Source organism: Maniola hyperantus, chromosome Z (genome assembly GCF_902806685.2).
Source record: "Maniola hyperantus chromosome Z, iAphHyp1.2, whole genome shotgun sequence".
Lineage (NCBI taxonomy): Eukaryota > Metazoa > Arthropoda > Insecta > Lepidoptera > Nymphalidae > Maniola > Maniola hyperantus.
Genome location: NC_048564.1, coordinates 11,799,644 through 11,821,123, shown reverse-complemented (window position 1 = coordinate 11,821,123; position 21,480 = coordinate 11,799,644). Strand labels below are relative to the sequence as shown.

Genomic DNA, 21,480 nt, shown 5'->3' with positions numbered 1-21,480 from the left:
CGAAGATTGATAAACCAAAGTCGACCTTATCTCTTTTCCGCTAAGGCTTAACTGTACAAGTACTTGTCCATCACAGTTTGATATATTATCATGCTTATTACAGTTAAGCCTTAGAGTAATAGTGATAAGATCTTCTTTGAATTATCAATCTTCGTGAAATGTTGTTGGTTAACTGGACTGTGGCAAACTATCCGTGCAGGTGTCCACTATAGTTTGACCTATAAAATAGGTCAATGGTCATTATAATTAAACTTTGCTGCTATGAACATAAGGTTGTGATTAGTTCACGATATTCATGAAAGTAAAATTGGTTTTATTTTAGTGAAATATGCGCTCAATAGCTATACAGACGGTATCGATACGGCAGCTAGCTTAGTTACTACAAAGGAAACCGTTGCGCGTTGCGCATATTAGATAGCTTGAAACGTAGCTTTGATACCGATATTTGGTAACTGTTATCAATATCGGTATTGAAAATAAATAACGGTTGGATAACCGTTGCCACAAATAGCTGATAACGCCCATCTCTAATGTGCATGTCTTTAAATAAATAAGTAGGTATTTCAAAGAAAACTGTACTGGTATAAATAACCATCAAGTGGGAGTCAGACTCCCACACGCAGGGTTCCATACCATCGTGCAAGAAATAACACTTTTTAATTTTTTTATGATGTATCAAACGATAAATTCACGCCTTTCGGATTTTCCCGTTTACTTGAGGAACCCTCAAGGATCTCTTCGCTGTCTGTCTTTCTGTCCGTCTGTCGTACATCACAAAAAAATTAAAATGTGTTCATGAACAAATACTCGTACCTACTTAATTACTACTTTCAATTTCCAAAGTAAGACTATTCCAAATGGGGTATCATAATATGAAAGGCCTTTATCTGTACATTCTAAAACAGATTTTTGTTTATTTTTATGCATAACAGTTTTTGATTTATCGTTCAAAATGTCGAAAAAAATGACCGAGTACGGAACCTCCAGTGCGCGAGTCTGACTCGTACTTGGCTGTTTTTACTAAGCTATTACACTGATCGCCATTGATTTACCCGTCCTGCAGCTCTGAAACTATTTTATAGCCCCCACGCTAACCCGGTGCGGGCGAGCGCGGGTGACGTGCGGGTGTGCTGGGCATCCCACGCCTCATACCCTAATTGCCATCTCGACCTGACGCGGACTATTCAGCAAATATACAGGGCTAGCTCAATCAAGCCCTGGTAATAGTAGTATATACCTAGATGAAAATATATGTCATACTATACTTTCAGCTAGACTTCGTTTGTGAAACCATGTAATTAAAAAGCTTTTAAAGTCCATATCTGTGCTTTCACGAGTATCATATTATCCACAATTTTATTGATGGATTATCCATTTACTGGACTGCGTATTTACGTAGTGTATCATTCTAGAAATTATTATAAAGGCGAAAGTTTGTGTATATGTATGTAGGTATGTTTGTTACCCTTTCACGCAAAAACACTAGACGGATTTGGTTGAAATTCGGAATGCAGATAGATTATACCCTGGATTAACACATAAGCTACTTTTTATTCCGAAAAGTAAAGTCAAGTTCCTGGCGGGATATCTGAAACCCTATATCCACGCGAACGGAGTCGCGGACATCTGTTAGTTACTTATTAATAGTATACTAGGTGATGCCCGCGACTTCCTCCGCGTGGATTTAGGTTTTTGAAAATTCTGTGGGAACTCTTTAATTTTCCGGGATAAAAAGTACCCTATGTCCTTCACCGGGATACAAACTATCTCTGTACCAAATTTCGTTGAAATCGGTTGAACGGTTGAGCCGTGAAAAACTAGCAGACAGACAGACAGACAGACAGACACACTTTCGCATTTATAATATTAGTATGGATTATATGGATTTTAAGAGCGGTCCCTTGATTCGCCGAGTTAAAACGTAGCCTTTGTTACTCTCCGTCTTTTCAACTATCTCTCTGCCAAAAATCAAGTCGATTGGTTGCTTAGTTAGGGCTTGAATGAAGAACAAACAAACAAACACACTTTCGCATTTATAATATTAGTATAGATAATGCATAAATTTTGAGAAAGGTATTAAAAAAAGAATGAACATAATCAGTTTAGATTTGACGGAATGGAAACATCATATACATTAAAAACTTTAATAAAACACCAACAAAAATTATACTCTGTCCAGAATGAATCCTATTGTTTTTCGGTATAAAAACTTATAAAATCTTATAAATTGACTTTTTGAGTATTAGCCATAAGTTAAGTAAGTACTTACTTAAATAGCACTTGCTTTAACTGTGAAGGAAAACATCGTGAAGAAACCTGCATGTCTACATCATAATGTTAAAAATTATCAAAGGTGTGTTAAGTCTGCCAATCCACACTTGCCCAGTGTGGTAGACTATGGTCAAAATCCTTCTCACTCTGAGAGGGGACGCGTGCTCTGTAGTGAACCGCGATGGGTTGTTCATGATGATTAGCCATAAGTACCTATGCCAAGTTTCGTTGAAATCCGTGTTGTAGTTTCAGGACGCATAGACAGACCGACGCACAATAAAATAAAACCTCTGCATCGATAATAATACTTCCTTCAATTAAAATTTTCAAAATAAGTATTAGTCTAAATTAAAATATCATAAATGCGAAAGTATGTTATCTGTCGTCAGTTACGTCTATTATTCTTTCACGGCTCAACCATTGAACCCATCTTGATAAAGGCACAGAGTTGCTAGCATCCTGGATATAATAGGTACTTTTATGCCGTAAAATCAAAGAGTCCCTACAGGATATTACACGACTGCCGAAAAAAGGAGTGTAATGTTTTCAGGATTCACTTTTTTTGTATGTGGGGTTAGTTTCTTTGTTCCAACGTAAATGCCTAAACAGATTTGGATGTAAGTATAAGTTGTTGTTAGAACCCTTGCATCATCCTGAGAGACACTGGCTAATATTTTTTTTAATAATTCAATATGGCAGAGCAATCGTGTTTTTAAGAGTTCAATGGTTTCAGGGTTCATGTGTGTATGTTTGTGAGTTTCTTTGTTCCATAATAACTATTAAATGCCTGAATAGATTTGGATATCTTTAGAATCCTTACGTCATTCCGAGCGATACTGGCTATAAACTTTTTGAAAAAATTCAATATAGCAAAGCAGTTGTATTTTAATTACTACTTGTTAAAAACTTGAATCCAGCTAGTTTTTGATAAATAATTATCATTAGGCCCTGTTTCACAACCTCTAGATGAACTTCATCTAACGATTAAAATCTACATTAGGATAGTTTTTGTTTTGGTAATCTGTCAAAATGTCAAAATCCGTTAGATAAAGTTTAAAGTTTATCTGGCGATTGTGAAACAGGCCCTTATAAGACTAAATTATCGTATTTACTAAAAAATAAACAAGAACATCATTTAATGTAATTACCTAAATAAAATTATTGCGTAGAAACAGGTACGTAGGTACGTACAGAAACGTAGGTAGCTACAGTATAAAACAAAGAAAAATCCAAATTTCACTTTCGCCATTTTACCAAATGATTACATAATATATTTTTAGGTAAATAAATAACGAAACCGCACACACATTTGCAAAATAAAAACATTAATTAGCAAGAAACAATAACACAGCCAAATCTTATGAAACCAAATCTAGCTAATTGGTTTGAATAAACTTTTTAGTTCTACCTGATAGAACACATATAACATATTATAATGTCGTGATGTCGTATAATGTATCTTAATACGCAATATATTAATCAATGTATATAAAACCTTAGCCCTCTAACAAATAAACCTGGAATAGCGGTGGAATAGTTATACTCTGTTTTGTCTTTCTCTGTCATCAGTAATTTGACATTTGAAGGAAAAAGACAAAACAGAGTATAACTATTCCACCGCTATTCCAGGTTTATTTGTTAGAGGGTAAAAGTATAAGATGATATTATAATTAAATGTAACAATTGTTCTTAATTAACGGTAGAACCAGTACAAAATAATACAAAGAAAAAATTCAAATTTCACTACGCTAAATTATAACATAATACATTCTTAGATAAATAAATAACAAAGCTGTCCATATAGCTCCAAAACATTTGCAAAATAAGAACATTAATCAGCCAGAAACAATAACACAGCCAAATCTTATGAATCCAAATCTGATAAATTGGTTTGAATAAACTTTTTAGTTCCACTACATGACTACATCTTAATACGCAATGTTTTAATTATTGTTTAAAAACAGTAGAAGTATAATTATATAGGATAAAGATAATTAAATCTAACATTGTTCTTAGTTAACGATAGGTACAGTACAAAATAATACAAAGAAAAATTCAAATTACATCACGCCAAATGATTATTACACAATATATTATTTTTGAGTAAATAAACAACAAAATCACACATATATAGCTGCAAAACAGTTGCAAAATAAGAACATTAAACAGCATAAACAATAACACAGTAAGATCTTATACGCACCTACGATATTACACTCTGTTTATTATATTAGAGTTATAAGCACCAAAATTATATTTTTAAAATTGCAACAGTTTATGTATAATTTTGTATTTGATTCTGGGCCCAGGTCGAAGTCTGATGTAAACCAAACGGGATTCAACAAGTAGCTGTTTTCTTTCAAGGCTCGCGGGATCTTAATCGCGACAAAATTCCCGGAAAAAATACTCTCGAACTCGCGTATATTTTGAATCTTTTGTCGTAACGTCTTAATTTGGGCAACTTTGTTTGGCGGACTAACATACAAGTAATTATAATATTATGCTTTGTTTTCAAACAATAAATTAAGCCTCTGAGATGAGCGCGCTTTTGGTGCTCTACCGAGCGCAGCTGCATATAGACTGCATTTACTTATTCCTATTATTTAGGGCTGAACTACATATGTATTGCGAAAATAAATTTTCAAGAAATCTGTCTGTTGCGATTCAAATTATTATTTACGTATTTGTCCCTTTAAAATTTACATGTCATCAAATAAACCATGATTTGCAATTTTGTTTCTTAAAGTTCTTCTTCAACTTCAACACTTTAAGAAAAACTGTTTAAATTAACTATTATAAATATTGTTAGGGTCTATTTCTGAAGTTTTGTATTGCTTTGGAAATCTGGAGGATATTTTGAATCTAGCGGCAACGTGTACGCTTGTTAAACTACAAAAACATAGAAATCATTCTTATAGGCATTTCATGTAATCGCCATAGTATCTGGAGCTAGGTCTAGAAATAGGTCAGATCGGTAGAGCGCGGGACGCATGCGCGGGGTTGCGTCGCGCGCAGCCTTTTGTCCCAACCCCTAGGCTGCGTTTTCCGCGTTACGACACAGTGACCAGGTATCGCAGTCGAATCACCACGTCAACGATACGTCAATTTTTACAATTAGACAGTACCAGTGGCCTGGTGAGTGGACTACACGCCGTGTAACCACCGTTATCTTACCTTCAGTCTATACCGCGATAGTTCAGTGCTTATATGTTTCTTCCGGTTTCGACCACCCGAGATAGCGGACTAGATGTTAGCATTTAGGGCATGCATGCTTTTCTATGTTTATGTCCTTGAGTGTTAAAACTTGACCCGCAATATCCTTTCCTTCAGCCGTGGGAGTGTACGTTTCATTACAGATGAGATGTTTGTAGGGAGTTAAGATGCTGTTGCTAAGCGTAGGAGCGGAATGAGGCGGCTCGAGATGCAGGGACGGGAGGGCGGCGGGAAAGACGGCATCATGTCGCGCAGCGAATCCACGGTCAGCCGCTGCACGCCGCACACGCCGCTCGGCCCGCCCGACTCCGTCAGCGTCGACTCCAATCCCATGCCCACCATATACCGGTAACTGGACCTTGCGCTGCGCCGTCTGGGGAGAAGACGTAACCTCCGCTGAGGGTCGTTGCGCAATCGATGCCATGTCAATTCTTAAGATTAATATTTGATTAAATCGATTGTGTAACGTGTCTCGAAGTTGCTGCGCAATTGCACGATATCCTATACGATTTACCCATAATACATCACCTGACCTTCACTAGACTGCAGTCCCGATGCGCCATCCCCATATGTCTTCCCCCAGCGGTAAAGCAGAGCACTACGCTGCATCGCGCACAGCGACCGTCGCATGCGAGTAGGTACCACGAAATCGACGTATCTTTAGCGACGTTGTTAAGTATTACCAAACATCTAAAACCTTGGTCTGATCAGCAAGAATAAAAAAAACCGGCCAAGTGCGAGTCAGGCTCGCGCAATGAGGGTTCCGTACTACAGTCGTATTTTTTCGACATTTTGCACGATAATTCAAAAACTATGATACATAAAAAAAGACTTTTTAAAATGCACAGGTAAAGACCTTTCATATGATACCCCACTTGATATAGTTATCTTACTTAGAAAATTGAAAATACTAATTATTAGTTTATGACCACAACTTTTTTGTGTGATGCAACCCTAAATTCACGGTTTTCAGATTTTCCCCAAATGTCAGCTATAAGATCTACCTACCTGCCAAATTTTATGATTCTAGGTCAACGGGAAGTACCCTGTAGGTTTCTTGACAGACAGACAGACAGACTGACCGACAGACAGACAGACAAACATACAGACAGACAGACAGAAAGACAGACAGATAGACAGACAGAAAGACAGACAACAAAGTGATCATATAAGGGTTCCGTTTTTCCTTTTGAGGTACGGAACCCTAAAAACATTGAACATAAGTTGCTAGAGCAAAACAATTCTGTACACATATCGGTTAGCCAAAAGCTGAGCAAGATAACTCAAAGGTCTTGAAATATTGCAATAATTATTATTTTAATTGGCACATTATATCAAACCAGCGATCCGACCTTGGTGTTGCGCACAAAAAAGCTTAAGATACCGCCGTATATCTGTACGACGCTTGGCTTGCCTCATGCTGACTCCGGGTACATCAATATGCCAGGTATGGTATCCCAAAACCTCACTGTCGCTTATCACAATGCCTCATACTTCTTATAACTACCCGTTTCCTTGCTAATTAATACACTGCACCAATATCGCTTCGTAGCAGGTAACTCAATAGGAATATATTGTGTAGAAACAATAGATTGCTCATGCATTAGAATTCAGGATAATTGTGTTGTATTGTTTGAATCATAAATTATTTCACGTTTTAAAATGATCATTTAAAAACAATGTTTCACTTTATCCTAGTGTTAACCACTAGGATAAAGTAAAACATTGTTTTTGTTGTGACGTCCACCTCTTAATCGAGAGGTCGGAGTTTCGCTGAGCACGTATGACGTAGAGCACGTATGACGTATCTCTAACTTTTTGGAGTTATGTGCGTTTTAAGCAATCTTAATCTTAAATCTAAATATATAAAAGGAAAAGGTGACTGACTGACTGACTGACTGACTGACTGATCTATCAACGCACAGCTCAAACTATTGGGCGGATCGGGCTGAAATTTGGCACGTAGATAGCTATTGTGACGTAGGCTTCCACTAAGAAAGGATTTTTGAAAATTCAACCTCTAAGGGGGTGAAATAGGGGTTTGAAATTTGTGTAGTTCACGCGGACGAAGTCGCGAGCATAAGCTAGTTTATTATAAAAGGAAAAAGTGACTGACTGACTGATCTATCAACGCACAGCTCAAACTACTGGACGGATCGGGCTGAAATTTGGCATGCAGATAGCTATTATGATGTAGGCATCCGCTAAGAAAGGATTTTTGAAAATTCAACCCCTAAGGGGGCGAAATAGGAGTTTGAAATTTGTGTAGTCCACGCGGACGAAGTTGCGAGCATGAGCTAGTTATTGCTCGTTTGAATTATTATAGACGATAAAATCTGGAGGATAGGAGAAATTAAGTACCTAAATATACTTAATTAGTCATCACTCATCTTCAATTAATGTTAACTAAATGCTAAAGCTTAATGTTTATTTAGTATAGTCAGCTAGATAAGTACCTACAGTCATTGTAATGTCGATGTTACTACTAGTTGGATTAGCAATTTTAAAAGTATTGCACGAATAGGTTTTTTCCCTTTAGAAATGTAGATACTTATATTAGACTTATATTGGGCTTAGCGTTTTAATTAAATCTAATGTTTAGTTAAGTGTATTAACGTTTATGTAGTACAGAAAAGTCTTTGATTTAGTACTTAGTTTAGCAAATAAACTTTCAGGAAAATATAAAATTTGAAAAAGGAACTTTTATACGTCATACTATAAAAGTTTTCGTTGTCTGACTGTCTGTTCTTCTGTCGTGTACCTATGTCAAAACTCCCTTAAAAGAGAATCAAAACCTATGAGGTACTTCTCGTTGATCTAGAATCATGAAATTTGGCAGGTAGCAATGTCTTATAGCACAAGTAAAGGAGAAAATTCAAAAACCGTGAATTGTTGGTTACATCATTGACAAGAAAAAATATCTCCATATATAAAAATGAATCGCTGAATGTGTTGCTGATCGCAAATCTCGAGAACAGGTGAACCCCTAATTCTTTTTTCATAATATTCCTTGATGTACTGGGATGGTTCTTACGGAGAGAAAAATTTAAAAAGTTGTAAGTATTAAAAAAAAAACGACTGTTAGGCGGTATGAAGTTCGCCAGGTCAGCTAGTCTAAATATGTAAAAGGAAAAGGTAACTGACTGACTGATCTATCAACGCACAGCTCAAACTATTGGGCGGATCGGGCTGAAATTTGGCACGTAGATAGCTATTGTGACGTAAGCTTCCGCTAAGAAAGGATTTTTGAAAATTCAACCTCTAAGGGGGTGAAATAGGGGTTTGAAATTTGTGTAGTTCACGCGGACGAAGTCGCGAGCATAAGCTAGTTAATCATAAAAAAGAATGCAAAATGCTTGGCATCACAGCTTGCGTACCGCCGAACTGAGCCGAAGCTTTCCATCGGACAGAATTTAAAAAAAAATTATTGTCAATAATAAGACTGACTGGCAAGACCTACTAACCTATTGAAACAGAATAGAAGAAACACTAACTTTAAAAAGCACGTACAAAACATACGAAAACAACAAGGAAGAAACATAAAATTGTAAATATACAGAAAACAATAAAAAAAGATAGAAGCTATTGAAGCTAGCAAGAAACAGGAATATTTATTAATTAAAAAAATCAAATTTATCCATTAAGTGTTCAAGTGTACTGAAACGTACAGGTCCTAAGCAAATACTGTTTTTGTTTTGCATTTTATATTATTCAACTGTTTGTTTCACAGATGCCGTGCTCCGATCGCATCCCTTGATTGTATGGATGAGTTTAGCGCCAATTCGCAGCAGATGCTGGATCAAGGCAAGTAATTAAGATGCCATTATTAGCAATTATAAATGATTGTCGATATATCTACCTACCTACTCGTTGAGACCAAACAGTATTTTTTAAATATTTTCACGCTTCACACTGAAACTACTAAACGGATTTGAACTTAGTATATTTATAACTATTAGTATTAGCACGTATTAGTATAACTAATAGTTACTTCGGTCAACATACAGAATAGTTTTTCTTCCAAAAAACAATAAAGTTCGTTCGAAATAAAGAATGATATTTTTTGTCGATATTAGCTACTCCATAACTCCTTCAAATTGATTTTCACAATTTATTTTTACAAAATTTGTACTATCATGAAAATATGATGAATAGTTTTGGGGCTGGAAAACGTAATTTCTCAATGGGTAACAGCAAACCAATTGCGATCAGTATAATACTTAGGTTTAGTAAGAACCAGACTTTCGACCAAAATACATAACATAATATTTTCATTCCTTTCCTATTAGTAACAAATTCGAGAAAATTTGGTACTTACCTAAATTTCTCAGTGTGATTCAATTCGGGTTTCATTATCATTCAGAACATTACACGAGAAAGGTTTACAATATTATAAGTATTGTAAATTGATATTTCACATTCCTAAAATTCCTAAAAGGCCGGCAACGCATCGGCGGCTCCTCTGGTGCTGCAAATGTACATGGGCGGCGGTAATCACTTAACATCAGGTGACCCGCCGGCTCGTTTGCTCGCTATATCTATTAAAAAAAACACATTCATTTTTATCTATTGAATAAATAAGCCGGCCTGAGCAAAGTTGTAGCATGTCAACTAGTAATGAATAACTTGGTTTCATTTCATATTAGTATTTTATTACTGGTATTTAGTACTGGAAATTCAGCCAATAACGATTGCGTGCACTTTTATAAGAGGAGGGTAATTGAAGTACTGAAACTTCAGACAATAGGGGTTGCGAAAATGGTTGTTGGACATCAATTTCAGCAGCAATGGTTATAGCAGTTCATCACAAAACAGTTACTGATAAAAATAACAACAAAAGACAATGCCCATATAAGTATGAACAAATGTACTGTCTTCAAGATTTTTGTATCACCATCAAATCAAATTCTATCTGTTCAATGACATCATCAGAATATTTGTAGAAAAAATTAACGAAAACGGTTTCCGCATTTCAGATATATTAACTGAGGTTAGGTTAGGTTCAGCTAGAAAGTAAAAAAGGGTCTTTATAGGCTTAATAAAACAGTCAGTTTCAGATTTTTTAATCCAAAAACAAATATTCATGAAACTTGTTGAGGAATTGTAATTATGTTTTTATTTTAGCTTTAATAAATAAATAAAAAAATTAAGGTGCAATGCTTCTTGTGAAAGTACTATCCATGGGCATACCCCTTTAAAATGAAGATTTTCATTTGCAGCCGGCGAGATAAATATGTCCAAGCATATGTCGACATATATGGGCAATCACGCTAGTATGCCTTCGTCAGTCACACCTGGTCTACGATACAAGAATTTGGGCAAATCAGGCCTCAGAGTTCCTAATATTGGATTAGGATTATGGACTATGTTAAATGAGGATTGTGCGGAAGATATTATAATGACTGCTTTGGAAAACGGAATCAATCTGTTTGACTTATCTGAGGCTCACTGTGGTAAGTAGAATATTATAATCCTGTACAGAAACAGTAAAGATGTATAATTTGTCTAATTTATGATTTATATTGACTAATTTGTGAGTAGCTCACGTCAAAATCATTATTTTGACTAATTTCTTAAACTGGATACTTTCAAGTAAAGATTTTTATATACCTAAGCATGTGAAGATGATACTGCTAGTGGCTCAATTTGAATGCCATAAGCCTACTTTGTCGTATTAGTTTACAAATTGCAAAAAACCAAATTAAATTTGAATTTCGCGGGCAGACCGTGTCTTCCACCTTAAGTCACAAAATCAAAACCTGTTACAGCCAGAGGGGAAGTGGAGCTCGGCAGAATTCTAAAGAAAAGGAATGTTAGACGAACCAGTGTAATTATTACAACTAAAATATACTGGAGTACCAAGTACGAATGAACACGTGTTTTTATTCCGACTGTTATTAACTCTAGCTAGCTAGTTAAATCCAATAATTCGTGTTTTACTCAAATGTTACGACTTATGAGCATGCACTTTAATAGTACCTAGTGTCGTCTTTTCTTTTCATTTTCACTCCACTACTTATCTACTATAAAAAAGTCACTCATAATAATATTATTCATTTTAATAATATCTTTAACTAGCTGATGCTCGCAACTTCGTCCGCGTGGAATTAGGTTTATTAGAAATCCCGTGGGAACTCTTTGATTTTCCGGGACAAAAAGTAGCCATGTCACTCTCCAGGTCTTTATCTATACCCATGCAAAAAATCACGGCAATCCGTTGCACCGTTGTGACGTGATTGAAGGACAAACCAACAAACAAACACAATTTCCAATTTATAATAAGGGTAGGTACTGATACCTATTTTTAAAATTTTCCTATCTTGTTTGAATTTATTTATGTTTGCATCATTGGTACTTTTGATGAAAGCTAGTATTAAACTATGCTATTTTATGTTTGTATTTTCTGACTATGAAGATTGTATAAACGATAAAAAAGCGTGGATTTGACTCGCTCCAGTAAAGCACGGGGCTACAATTGCTTTTTCAACATGGCATAATAATATTATCATAAATTGAATATTTGAAAAGACCAACCGCAGAATTTCACACTGGTTCTTCTCGGTAGGAAAGGCATTTCGGACCAGTGGTAAATTATTCTGATGATTTAAAAGCACTTGTAAAAGTATATTTTAATTAAATCTATTCTATTCTATGGTCTCTTAAATAGGAGACAAGTTTGTGATGAAATATCCATGAGTAAAATAAAGATCCCGGGCACGCACCTCTAACTTTTCGGAGTTTTGTGCGTTTTATGTAATTAAATATCACTTGCTTTAATGGTAAAGGGAAAACATCGTGAAGAAACCTGCATGCCTGAGAGTTCTCCATAATGTTCTCAAAGGTGTGTGAAGTCTACCAATACCGCATATGGCCAGTGTGGTAGACTATGGCCAAAACCCTTCTCTCTGAGAGGAGACCCGTGAGCCGGGGATGGGCTGATCATGATGAAAATAAAGTTACCGAAATATCACCAAAGCTGTCTGTCTCAATGAAGCAGGAAAGACTCAGATGAAAATTTAGTCTGAACTGATAAAGCCCCAACTGACAAAACAAAAAAAAATATGTGGGCAGTAAAACAGTATAGAAGATTATTCTAATGGAAAAGCAAGACAGTAAAAAACTTACCAGAGATTGTCCTTATTAAAACCCACTTTGACAATCAATAGGCTACTTGACACTTTTTTAAAGTTGGTCTTAAATGGTTAATATTTGTCCTATTATATCAAAAAAATTAACACTATATTTTTTTGCGCCCTAAAAACCATAAAACTTTAATTTAAAAATATATTTTTCTTAGACAGGTGAAAACACTGTCGGCCATGTTTGGCCGATAGATTATCTGTGCTCTAACGTCATGCATTTGTAAACAACAGCATAACCTCCCAAAGTTAATAAACATGACTTCTATTATACTAGTTTACATGAAAAATATAGTAATTATCGTTATTGTATCATCCGAGAATGTAAAAAACGCATCGATAAAGACCACAGGAAAGTTGTGGATTAGAGTGCCCAGTGAAATAAATATACGTAACACGCGAAGACTTGCTTAAAGGGATCCTATATGACTAACGACTTCAACCCAAATTTATTTTTGCAAAGATCACTTTGTTGTAAGTCTTACTTAATAACTTATTCAATTTATAAAGAGAAAACGATAATTTTTTACGTTTACTATGAGTTTTTAGAAATATATAAAAACTAGCTTATGCTCGTGACTTCGCCCGCGTGGACTTCATAAATTTCAAACCTCCATTTAACCCACTCAGAGGTGGAATTTCAAAAAATCCTTTCCTAGTGGATACCTTCTCTTTACCTACAAAGAACACACCCACCAAATTTCATGTATCTAGGATCAGCTGTTTAGATGTTTAGGCTGTGCGTTGATATATAAGTTAGTCACGACTCTAAATTTTATATATATGGATACTACGTTAGTCCCCGCGTCACATCGGGATGACATTTCTTTGTGTACATATTTAATGACGTCACATCATGGCTGACAGCGTTTTCTGCGTTTCAAATAAAAATAAAAACTGTATTTTTTTAAATTGGATTTATATATCCATCCTGCGTTTTTAATAATTGTTATTGATATATTTCGTTGTCTTAAGCAAAATACTATAATAAATAATCATTTATTGGACGAAATTAGATATGAGTCAAGTAGCCTATTGTGTAAATTTTATATATAAACGAATAACGAGAAATGGAAATACGCCTATGAATTTATGCAAACATACAAGCTCTATTATTACGCAGTGCATAATATTAATTTTGGTGCAGTTTTTAGATATCATGTAGAAAAAATCACGTGTAACATTCAATAGAATAGTGTCCATCTATATCACATTATTAACAAAATTCATTTATGATTTGTAATTATTTTTCTTTATATGCTACTGTTTAAAGTAAATCTTACATGAAGTTTTTACTGTAGCCTTTTTAACGGGAAAGTACGGAGAAGTTTCATTTTATATTGTATAATGCTGGCTACAGCGCAGCGATGCGTTTTATGTAATATCGTGACGTTTTGCTCGGCGAACTCGTATTGTTGCTTTTTGCTTTAACACGACTAATTAATGCTAAAAACAACGCTTGTGGCTATTCTAGATCCTAATACTTTATCTCCATTTACTAGGCTAACAGGTGCTCATGCTAACAGGTCAGATGAAAGGGGCTTATCTAGGAAACATATCATAGAGAGTGTGAAGGCGTCATTGCAAAGACTTCAGATCGATTACATAGATGTTGTACTTTTGCACAAAATAGATCCTGTTTGCCCTATGGAAGGTACCTATTTATAAATATAAAAGATTTCAGGACCGCCAGACCTTATAAACAAAATGTGTGGGATAGAGTGTTAGTGTCATACTATTAACGTTCGCTTATCTGCTAGCGTATGCCTGTCAGAAAATTGTTGTTTGTGCTTCTCAGAAAATAAATAATGTCTGGCGGCACTGGGATTTTGGAATACATCTCTGTCGCTCTAATGATAACTATTAATTCATTTGCCCATTAGAATTGGTGCGTGCCATGAACTTTGTTATCAATCAAGGATGGGTTATGTATTGGGGAACAGCGCGTTGGTCTCCTTCTGAGGTAAGTGAATCCAAAATATCACACACATGGTTTCTCATTTTTTCTAGGAATAAACTGTCATTCCAAAATTTGAACTGTACGGATTGATTTTCTCTTTTGCCCTATAGGTACAGTAGAAAGAAGTGAAAAAAATATTGAAGTGGAACTATCCAATTTAAATAAAATGAATATAAAAATCTTATTGTTGTGGTACGTAGGTTTCCTCACGATATTTTCCTTCACCTTTAAAGCAAATTATATTTAACTAGCTTATGCTCGCGACTTTGTCCGCCTGGACTATACAAAATTCAAACCACTATTCCACCCCTTAGAGGTTGAATTTTCAAAAATCCTTTCTTAGCGGATGCCTACGTCATAATAGCTATCTGCATGCCAAATTTCAGCCCGATCCGTCCAGTAGTATGAGCTGAGCGTTGATAGATCAGTCAGTCAGTCAGTCACCTTTTCCTTTTATATATTTAAGAAGAAGATGGTAGGAGATAAATTCTTAATTAACTAAAAATAACACTGAAATATTACTTATAGATAGGTACTTAATAATAATCATTTTGTATGAATGACGAATTGTGAAGCTGCTAGATGAGACATTACTACGAAAGACGATATTAAAAGTGTTTGTACAGTACGCGGCCGAAAGTGATGAACATCGACCTTTAGAAAGAGACAGTCGGCTAGTTTCGGCTTTGTAGAGGGTTATCTCTGCTGCGAACTACCTATGTGACGTTGTGTTAGTTGTTGTTCAAGTGCGTTAGGCAATTTTTTTAGCGTAGTAGCACACGCCTGGATCCGCTAGTAGGTATTAATTCATCCATAACCTGTAGCTCTCCACAGCAATTTTATTTATAACCATAATCTCGTCATTTGAAAGATGGAAGTGGTAATTTGACACAGTTTTAATCATAAGTTTCATTATATTTTAGTTTTAATTAATAAATTTGCTGATACTTTATGACTTTTATTAGTTATTGTGTATTTTTTCTCTTCTTTTCTTATGTGTGTTCTCATTCCCTTGTTTATTGTGTAAAACACTGGTATACATAGAGGCAGTACCGGTCATTTGATCACATTAATGTGAGTACAGTTTAAACAGACATAGCTACATAGTTTGTTACGGTCAGAGCACACAAAAGAAATTATCGAATCAGAACAGCGGTCGTTTAGTGCGGATGGGTTCCGATTCACACCAGTGATTGGCAGTTAAGGACATTCTATCGGAACGTATCCGCTAGCCCATATACAACCCTACACTATTTTAGGTAACAAAATCAAAATGGTTATCACTCATTAAGATTTTTGGCTCTGTCATTTGTTGGGGATTACGTAACAGAGAGAGCGCTTTACTAATTTCTTTCCGTGGATAGGGTATAGTTATTATCACAATCTGAATCCGCAATTTAGCGGTCATCTTTCGTAAGCCCTTCTTTGTCATAAGATATAGTCATCTGTTTAGAATTATATATTTTCTACATTGGGTTGGCAAAACACCCCACATACTATGCTAACTAGCATTTCTGTCGCAAGTTTGATACAAAAGGAAATGACAGTAAATAGTAGAAAAGGTGCGCGAGCTCAAAATTCTGAGTAAGTATATCCAAACGGAGATAATAAGGAAAGTTGATGCTGTGGGATCCTCCAGCACCGCATCTATAATATCTAAATAGGGTTAAAAATCCAATGTTAAATAGCAAAGATAAGGACAAGACAAAAAAAATGTTACTAAAAATAGATTTTTAGTAGGTCCAACTAGCTACCTAATTCTAAGCAATCTAAATACAAATCAGTTTTCATATATAAGATTAAACATTAACTTAAATAAGTTGAAGTATATTAAACAGGCAGAGTGAATAGGCATCTTCTAGGCAAGCGCGCTCCATCTTAGGCTGCATCATTACATGCCGCCAGGTCTGATTGCAGTCAAGCGCTAGTCTATAAATGAAAAAAATTGATAGAAATAAAGTTAACGTATGTTCCAATTATGATTATCGTCTAGATAATGGACGCGTACACAAACTGTAGGCAGTTCAACTGCATTACACCAATAGTGGAACAAACAGAGTACCATATGTTCTGTAGAGAAAAGCCTGAGTTATACATGCCGGAGTTGTACCACAAAATTGGCGTTGGTAAGTACTGCATTTGTAGTATTTATGATAACCCGCTTGTTTAATTAGATGTCACACGCTTTACCTACTGCCCAATTATTCGTGCTTTATAAACGGTGAAATTCTAGTGAGCTTAGAGCCGTGTTGAGGCGAATCGCTTAAGCAATACTATCCATTACGACCATTTAAATTAACACTTGTCTTAAAATAAACAATGAAAAAACGAGAAATTATTGTTTGGATAAATTCGCGAACCAGTTGTAGTACCCCGCCACGTTGCGTCACTCAGTGCTCTACCAAACCAACGCAGATGTCACGTTTCGCTCGGCTCGCCGCCCCCTACTAATGTTTTTCACAGATTCGAGTTTGTGTCCAGATATTTTTTTTAATCCAAAAAAGTGCCTAGTTTTCCAATGGTGTAATTGATAGTACCTACTGCTTAAGGCGATTCACTTAGTTATGACTCTAAAACGACTAAAATTTCACCGTGTATATTTTCGAAAACCGCTCTCAACTTTTTAGATATAAATACCAGTGCACCTGTTTATGTAAATTAATAGTCATGTTGTTGTTGTTTATCTATATTGTCAGTCCTATTTACATTGAATAAATGATTTTTTATATGTTTATTATACTTTTATTATTATTTTTTTATTATCCACTGATTGTACAAAGTCTATTTTTTGTAATCAGTATTACAATTTACTTCAGCTGTTAAATTAATAGGCTTTTTATGTTGTCTATTGTTACTAATTAATTATTTCAATTATTTATTTATTTATATTATGTTACTTGAAAATACATACACACTCCATTCCTTTTTATCTGTAGATTATTTAATAATAATTTACACACAAAATAGTAGTTTTTCTAGTTAAAAAGAGTAGATGACAAAGCTCAAACATAATCTACTTTAATTTCAAAGATTTTTTACATACTTATCTTAGTTTATTTTAATGATATTATGTATTGAATGAATCACAGAACAGTAGTCACATAGTGTAGATAGACAACAGCTCGAACATGACCTCTGGCAGGAGGTACGGGCGTGTGACCTATTATTTGTGGTTCTACTTGTTCATAGGCGTCATGTGTCTGATCCCAGGGATGATGGCTTGGTCCGCAATCACAACGGGCAAGGGCCTGGGACGCGAGGAAATCACTGGCCTCTTTGCCAAGTCCAGGTTCAACAGAAAGTACAGTACATTTAGCTGGTGTGAAGAGGACATTGCTGTTCCGGACGTGAGCGAGGCTAGTACTGTACTCTTTTGTAGAGAAAGATAATCTTTTTTCTCCCTGATTTTTAGGGTTCCGTACCTCGAAAGGAAAAACGGAACCCTTATAGGATCACTTTGTTGTTTGTCTGTCTGTCTGTCTGTCTGTCTGTCTGTCAAGAAACCTACAGGGTACTTCTCGTTGACCTAGAATCATGAAATTTGGTAGGTAGGTAGGTCTTATAGCTGACATTTGGGGAAAAATCTCAAAACCGTGAATTTGTGGTTACATCAAACAAAAAACTAACTAATAATTAGTATTTTCAATTTTCGAAGTAAGATAACTATATCAAGTGGGGTATCATATGAAAGGTCTTCACCTGTACATTCTAAAACAGATTTTTATTTATTTTTATGTATCACAGTTTTTGAATTATCGTGCAAAATGACGAAAATATACGTCTGTATTACGGAACCCCGTTACGCGAGCCTGAATCGCACTTGGCTGGTTTTTCTACGGAGAGCGGCAGAATCATTATTCCGAATCAGGATTATTGGATTAAAATTCCGCTATGGACATTAATAATGAATGTTAATAGAGGTAAAAATATTATATACATGGTGGAATTTTGGAATCCATTTAACTCATTTCTTAAGAGATCCAGTAGGTATTTCAAGATACTTTACAATGTTTAAATGACTAGATGGATCTTTGAGTTAAAGAGCTTTAACTTGACTCATTGAATTTATAAGTCCAGATTTCATGGTTTTCCTTTCATTTAATTTATCAAGTATCTTAGAGAGATTTCATTCTTATAATTGATCCTAACGATCGATGCAATAAAAGTACAGGTTGTAATTTTTACAGATTTTAGTCTGTTTGATTCCCGGGTGTGGCAAGCGAATTTTTGAAACTCTTTGAATGCAGTTTTCTTTCTATTCAAAAATAACGGAATGGTTTCTTTGAGTAAAATTTTCTATCTACAGTATTAAGAGTACTTTCCCTTCAGGTGGCATTACATAATTCCACCCTGTATTATTTGTATAAGGCACTGTCGATCTAAAAAGCATTTATATGACTTATGGTTTGAAACTGGTTCAGTAGATGTAGTCAGAACAACTTTTGTTTTCACCAGATGCGAATATCGGGCAGCAAGGACCAGGTAACAGGAGAAGAACCTCGTACTTATGGAGAAAAATTACGCGATCTCTCTAATCTAGCAAATACAATGAGTAAGCTTTCTTGAGAATAATACTTATTCTTGACCAGCTGATGCCCGCGACTTCGTCCGCGTGGAATTAGGTTTTTTAAAAATCCTGGCGACTTCGTCCGCGTGGATTTAGTGTTTTTTAATCCCGTGCGAACTCTTTGATTTTCCGGGATGAAAAGTAGCCTATGTCACTCTCCAGGTCTATCTATACCCATGCAATAAATCACGTCAAACCATCGCACCGTTGCGACGTGATTAAAGGACTAACCAACAAACAAACACACACATTTATAATAAGGGTACTAGTTTTGTTTATTATAGGGGGCTTTACATTCGTCTTTCTAAGACTTAGCTGAATGTCGTGGTTATTTAATATCCATGTATGTATGTGAAGAGATATCTTTTTCTTAGATTGCTCTATGAGTCAATTAGCTGTGGCGTGGTGCCTCAAGAATGAATCTGTCAATTGCTTGCTACTAGGAGCTACAAGTGTTGAACAATTTAAAGAAAATATTCATGCTTTACAGGTAACCAGTTTCTAATGACTATTTCAAATATATCTGACTAGCTTATGCTCGCGACTTCGTCCGCGTGGACTACATAAATTTCAAACCCCTATTTCACCCCCTTTGGGGTTGAATTTTCAAAAATCCTTTCTTAGCAGATGCCTAAGTCATAATAGCTATCTGCATGCCAAATTTTAGCCCGATCCGTCTAGTAGTTTCAGCTGTGCGTTGATGATCAGTCAGTCAGTCACTCCTTTTTTTATATTTAGATATAAGTTGAAGAAACTTATTTCCATATCTCCAACAGATCGTACCCCAGCTTACACCTACTGTGATGGCAGAAATTGAGAGGTTATTATCGAATAAACCTCAGCGACCACCCATGGTGTCGACGCTTGCAATGCGCAATCAGCAAAACAATAATACTGTACGAGTAGATATGACGTACGTATGATTCTAGCATCAAATATCAAATAATTCATATAACATACTTATTTTCTATTCAAGGTGACAAGGTGACAAAATGACAGGAATGGGATAAAGCAATACTAGTGTCCTGACATTTTTCAAATAGTGTTATATCATAGCCTAGTGGTTAAGACGTTTGTCTCTGTCGTGGGTTTGATTCCGGGTTTCTCTAACTTTCCAGAGTTATATTTCAAGCAATTAACTATCCACTTGCTTTAACGGTGAAGGAAAATATCGTGAGGAAACCTGTGTGCCTGAGAGTTCTTCATAATATTCTCAAAGGTGGGTGAAGTCTGCCGATTCACACTTGGTTAGCGTGGTAGACTATGACTAACATCCTTCTCATTCTGACAGGAGACCCGTGCTTAATAGTTGACCAGCGATGATAGCAATCATCGTCATCAACCCATCGCCGGCTCACTACAGAGTACGGGTCTCCTCTTAGAGTGAGAAGGGTTTTGGCCATAGTCTATCACGCTGGCCATGTGCGGATTAGTAGACTTCACACACCTTTGAGAACATTATAAAGAACTCTCAGGCATGCAGGTTTCCTCACGATGTTTTCCTTCACCGTTAAAGCAAGTGATATTTAATTAATTAAAACGCACATAACTCCGAAAAGTTAGAGGTGCGTGCCAGGGATCGAACCCCCGACCTCCGATTAGAAGGCGGACGTCCTAACCACTAGGCTATCACAGATGATAGCAGTAGGTATATCTAAATACATTTCTAGAAATAATATTATTATTTTTCTATACACAGCGGCGCCTCGACCTCTGGTGCTGGTACTCCAAAGCCCGAAGGTGACGCTGCTGAAGGCGAAGCCTCCACCCCCGCCAAAGAGACCGGGCGGGGCTTTTGTGAGATTCAGTGACTGTGGTGGCGCGGAAGCACTGACTCTGCTTCCAAATCTAGTAAATCAAAGGTAAATTTCTCAGATTCCCAACAAATACATTTTCGTTTAAAAGCCCGATAACATTTAAAAAAAACTGATTCTTCTTACAGGAATCAGTTAAGGATGGCAAGCCTAAGTTTTTCTTAAATAACGCCGGCGAAGTAATACGACGTGTAGGTCAGTATTATAATAATTTTATTTATTAATTTAACTTGTATTCTTCTTCTTCTTTACCTTATCCCACGCTTCGTGGGGTCGGCACAACATGTCTTTTTCTTCCATTCACTTCTGTCATCCGTCTACGAATTATCCACTTTCACGCAATGCAACCAAATTTTCTTTGGTCGTTCTCTCCACTTTTTTCCTTCCACATGCATATTTAACATTCTTTTCGTGACATGGCTTTCTTCCCTCCGCATTATATGCCCATACCATGCCAGCCTGTCACCCCCTAATCTTTTCTACCACTGGCGCTTCTTTCAGACTTCCCCTTATATA

At 35.9% G+C, this 21,480-nt stretch overlaps 2 protein-coding genes across 10 annotated transcripts in view; one reads left to right on the top strand and one right to left on the bottom strand.

Annotated features, from left to right (window-relative positions):
- msl-1 (male-specific lethal 1) overlaps positions 1 to 5,125 on the bottom strand; it is a 50,287-nt gene extending 45,162 nt beyond the window's left edge. Inside the window, exon 1 of the mRNA XM_069508653.1 lies at positions 4,475 to 5,125. The gene's annotated coding sequence lies outside the window, so the exon portion shown is untranslated. The remainder of the gene's footprint in view (positions 1 to 4,474) is intronic.
- Hk (potassium voltage-gated channel subfamily A regulatory beta subunit hyperkinetic) overlaps positions 1 to 21,480 on the top strand; it is a 38,894-nt gene that overhangs the window by 12,570 nt on the left and 4,844 nt on the right. The window contains exons 1-14 of one of the 9 annotated variants that reach the window (XM_069508662.1): positions 5,320 to 5,406; positions 5,643 to 5,832; positions 9,215 to 9,288; positions 10,704 to 10,937; positions 11,253 to 11,346; positions 14,150 to 14,277; positions 14,507 to 14,586; positions 16,577 to 16,709; positions 17,794 to 17,939; positions 19,039 to 19,135; positions 19,525 to 19,640; positions 19,927 to 20,063; positions 20,850 to 21,012; positions 21,093 to 21,159. In XM_069508662.1, coding sequence (XP_069364763.1) covers positions 5,678 to 5,832; positions 9,215 to 9,288; positions 10,704 to 10,937; positions 11,253 to 11,346; positions 14,150 to 14,277; positions 14,507 to 14,586; positions 16,577 to 16,709; positions 17,794 to 17,939; positions 19,039 to 19,135; positions 19,525 to 19,640; positions 19,927 to 20,063; positions 20,850 to 20,961 — 1,506 coding nt within the window. In that variant the 5' untranslated portion in view covers positions 5,320 to 5,406; positions 5,643 to 5,677 and the 3' untranslated portion in view covers positions 20,962 to 21,012; positions 21,093 to 21,159. Of the gene's footprint in view, positions 1 to 5,319; positions 5,407 to 5,627; positions 5,833 to 9,214; positions 9,289 to 10,703; positions 10,938 to 11,252; positions 11,347 to 14,125; positions 14,278 to 14,506; positions 14,587 to 16,576; positions 16,710 to 17,772; positions 17,940 to 19,038; positions 19,136 to 19,524; positions 19,641 to 19,926; positions 20,064 to 20,849; positions 21,013 to 21,092; positions 21,160 to 21,480 lie in introns of those variants that run through there. The other 8 variants (XM_034983655.2, XM_069508658.1, XM_069508661.1 and 5 more) reach the window with 8 other exon arrangements.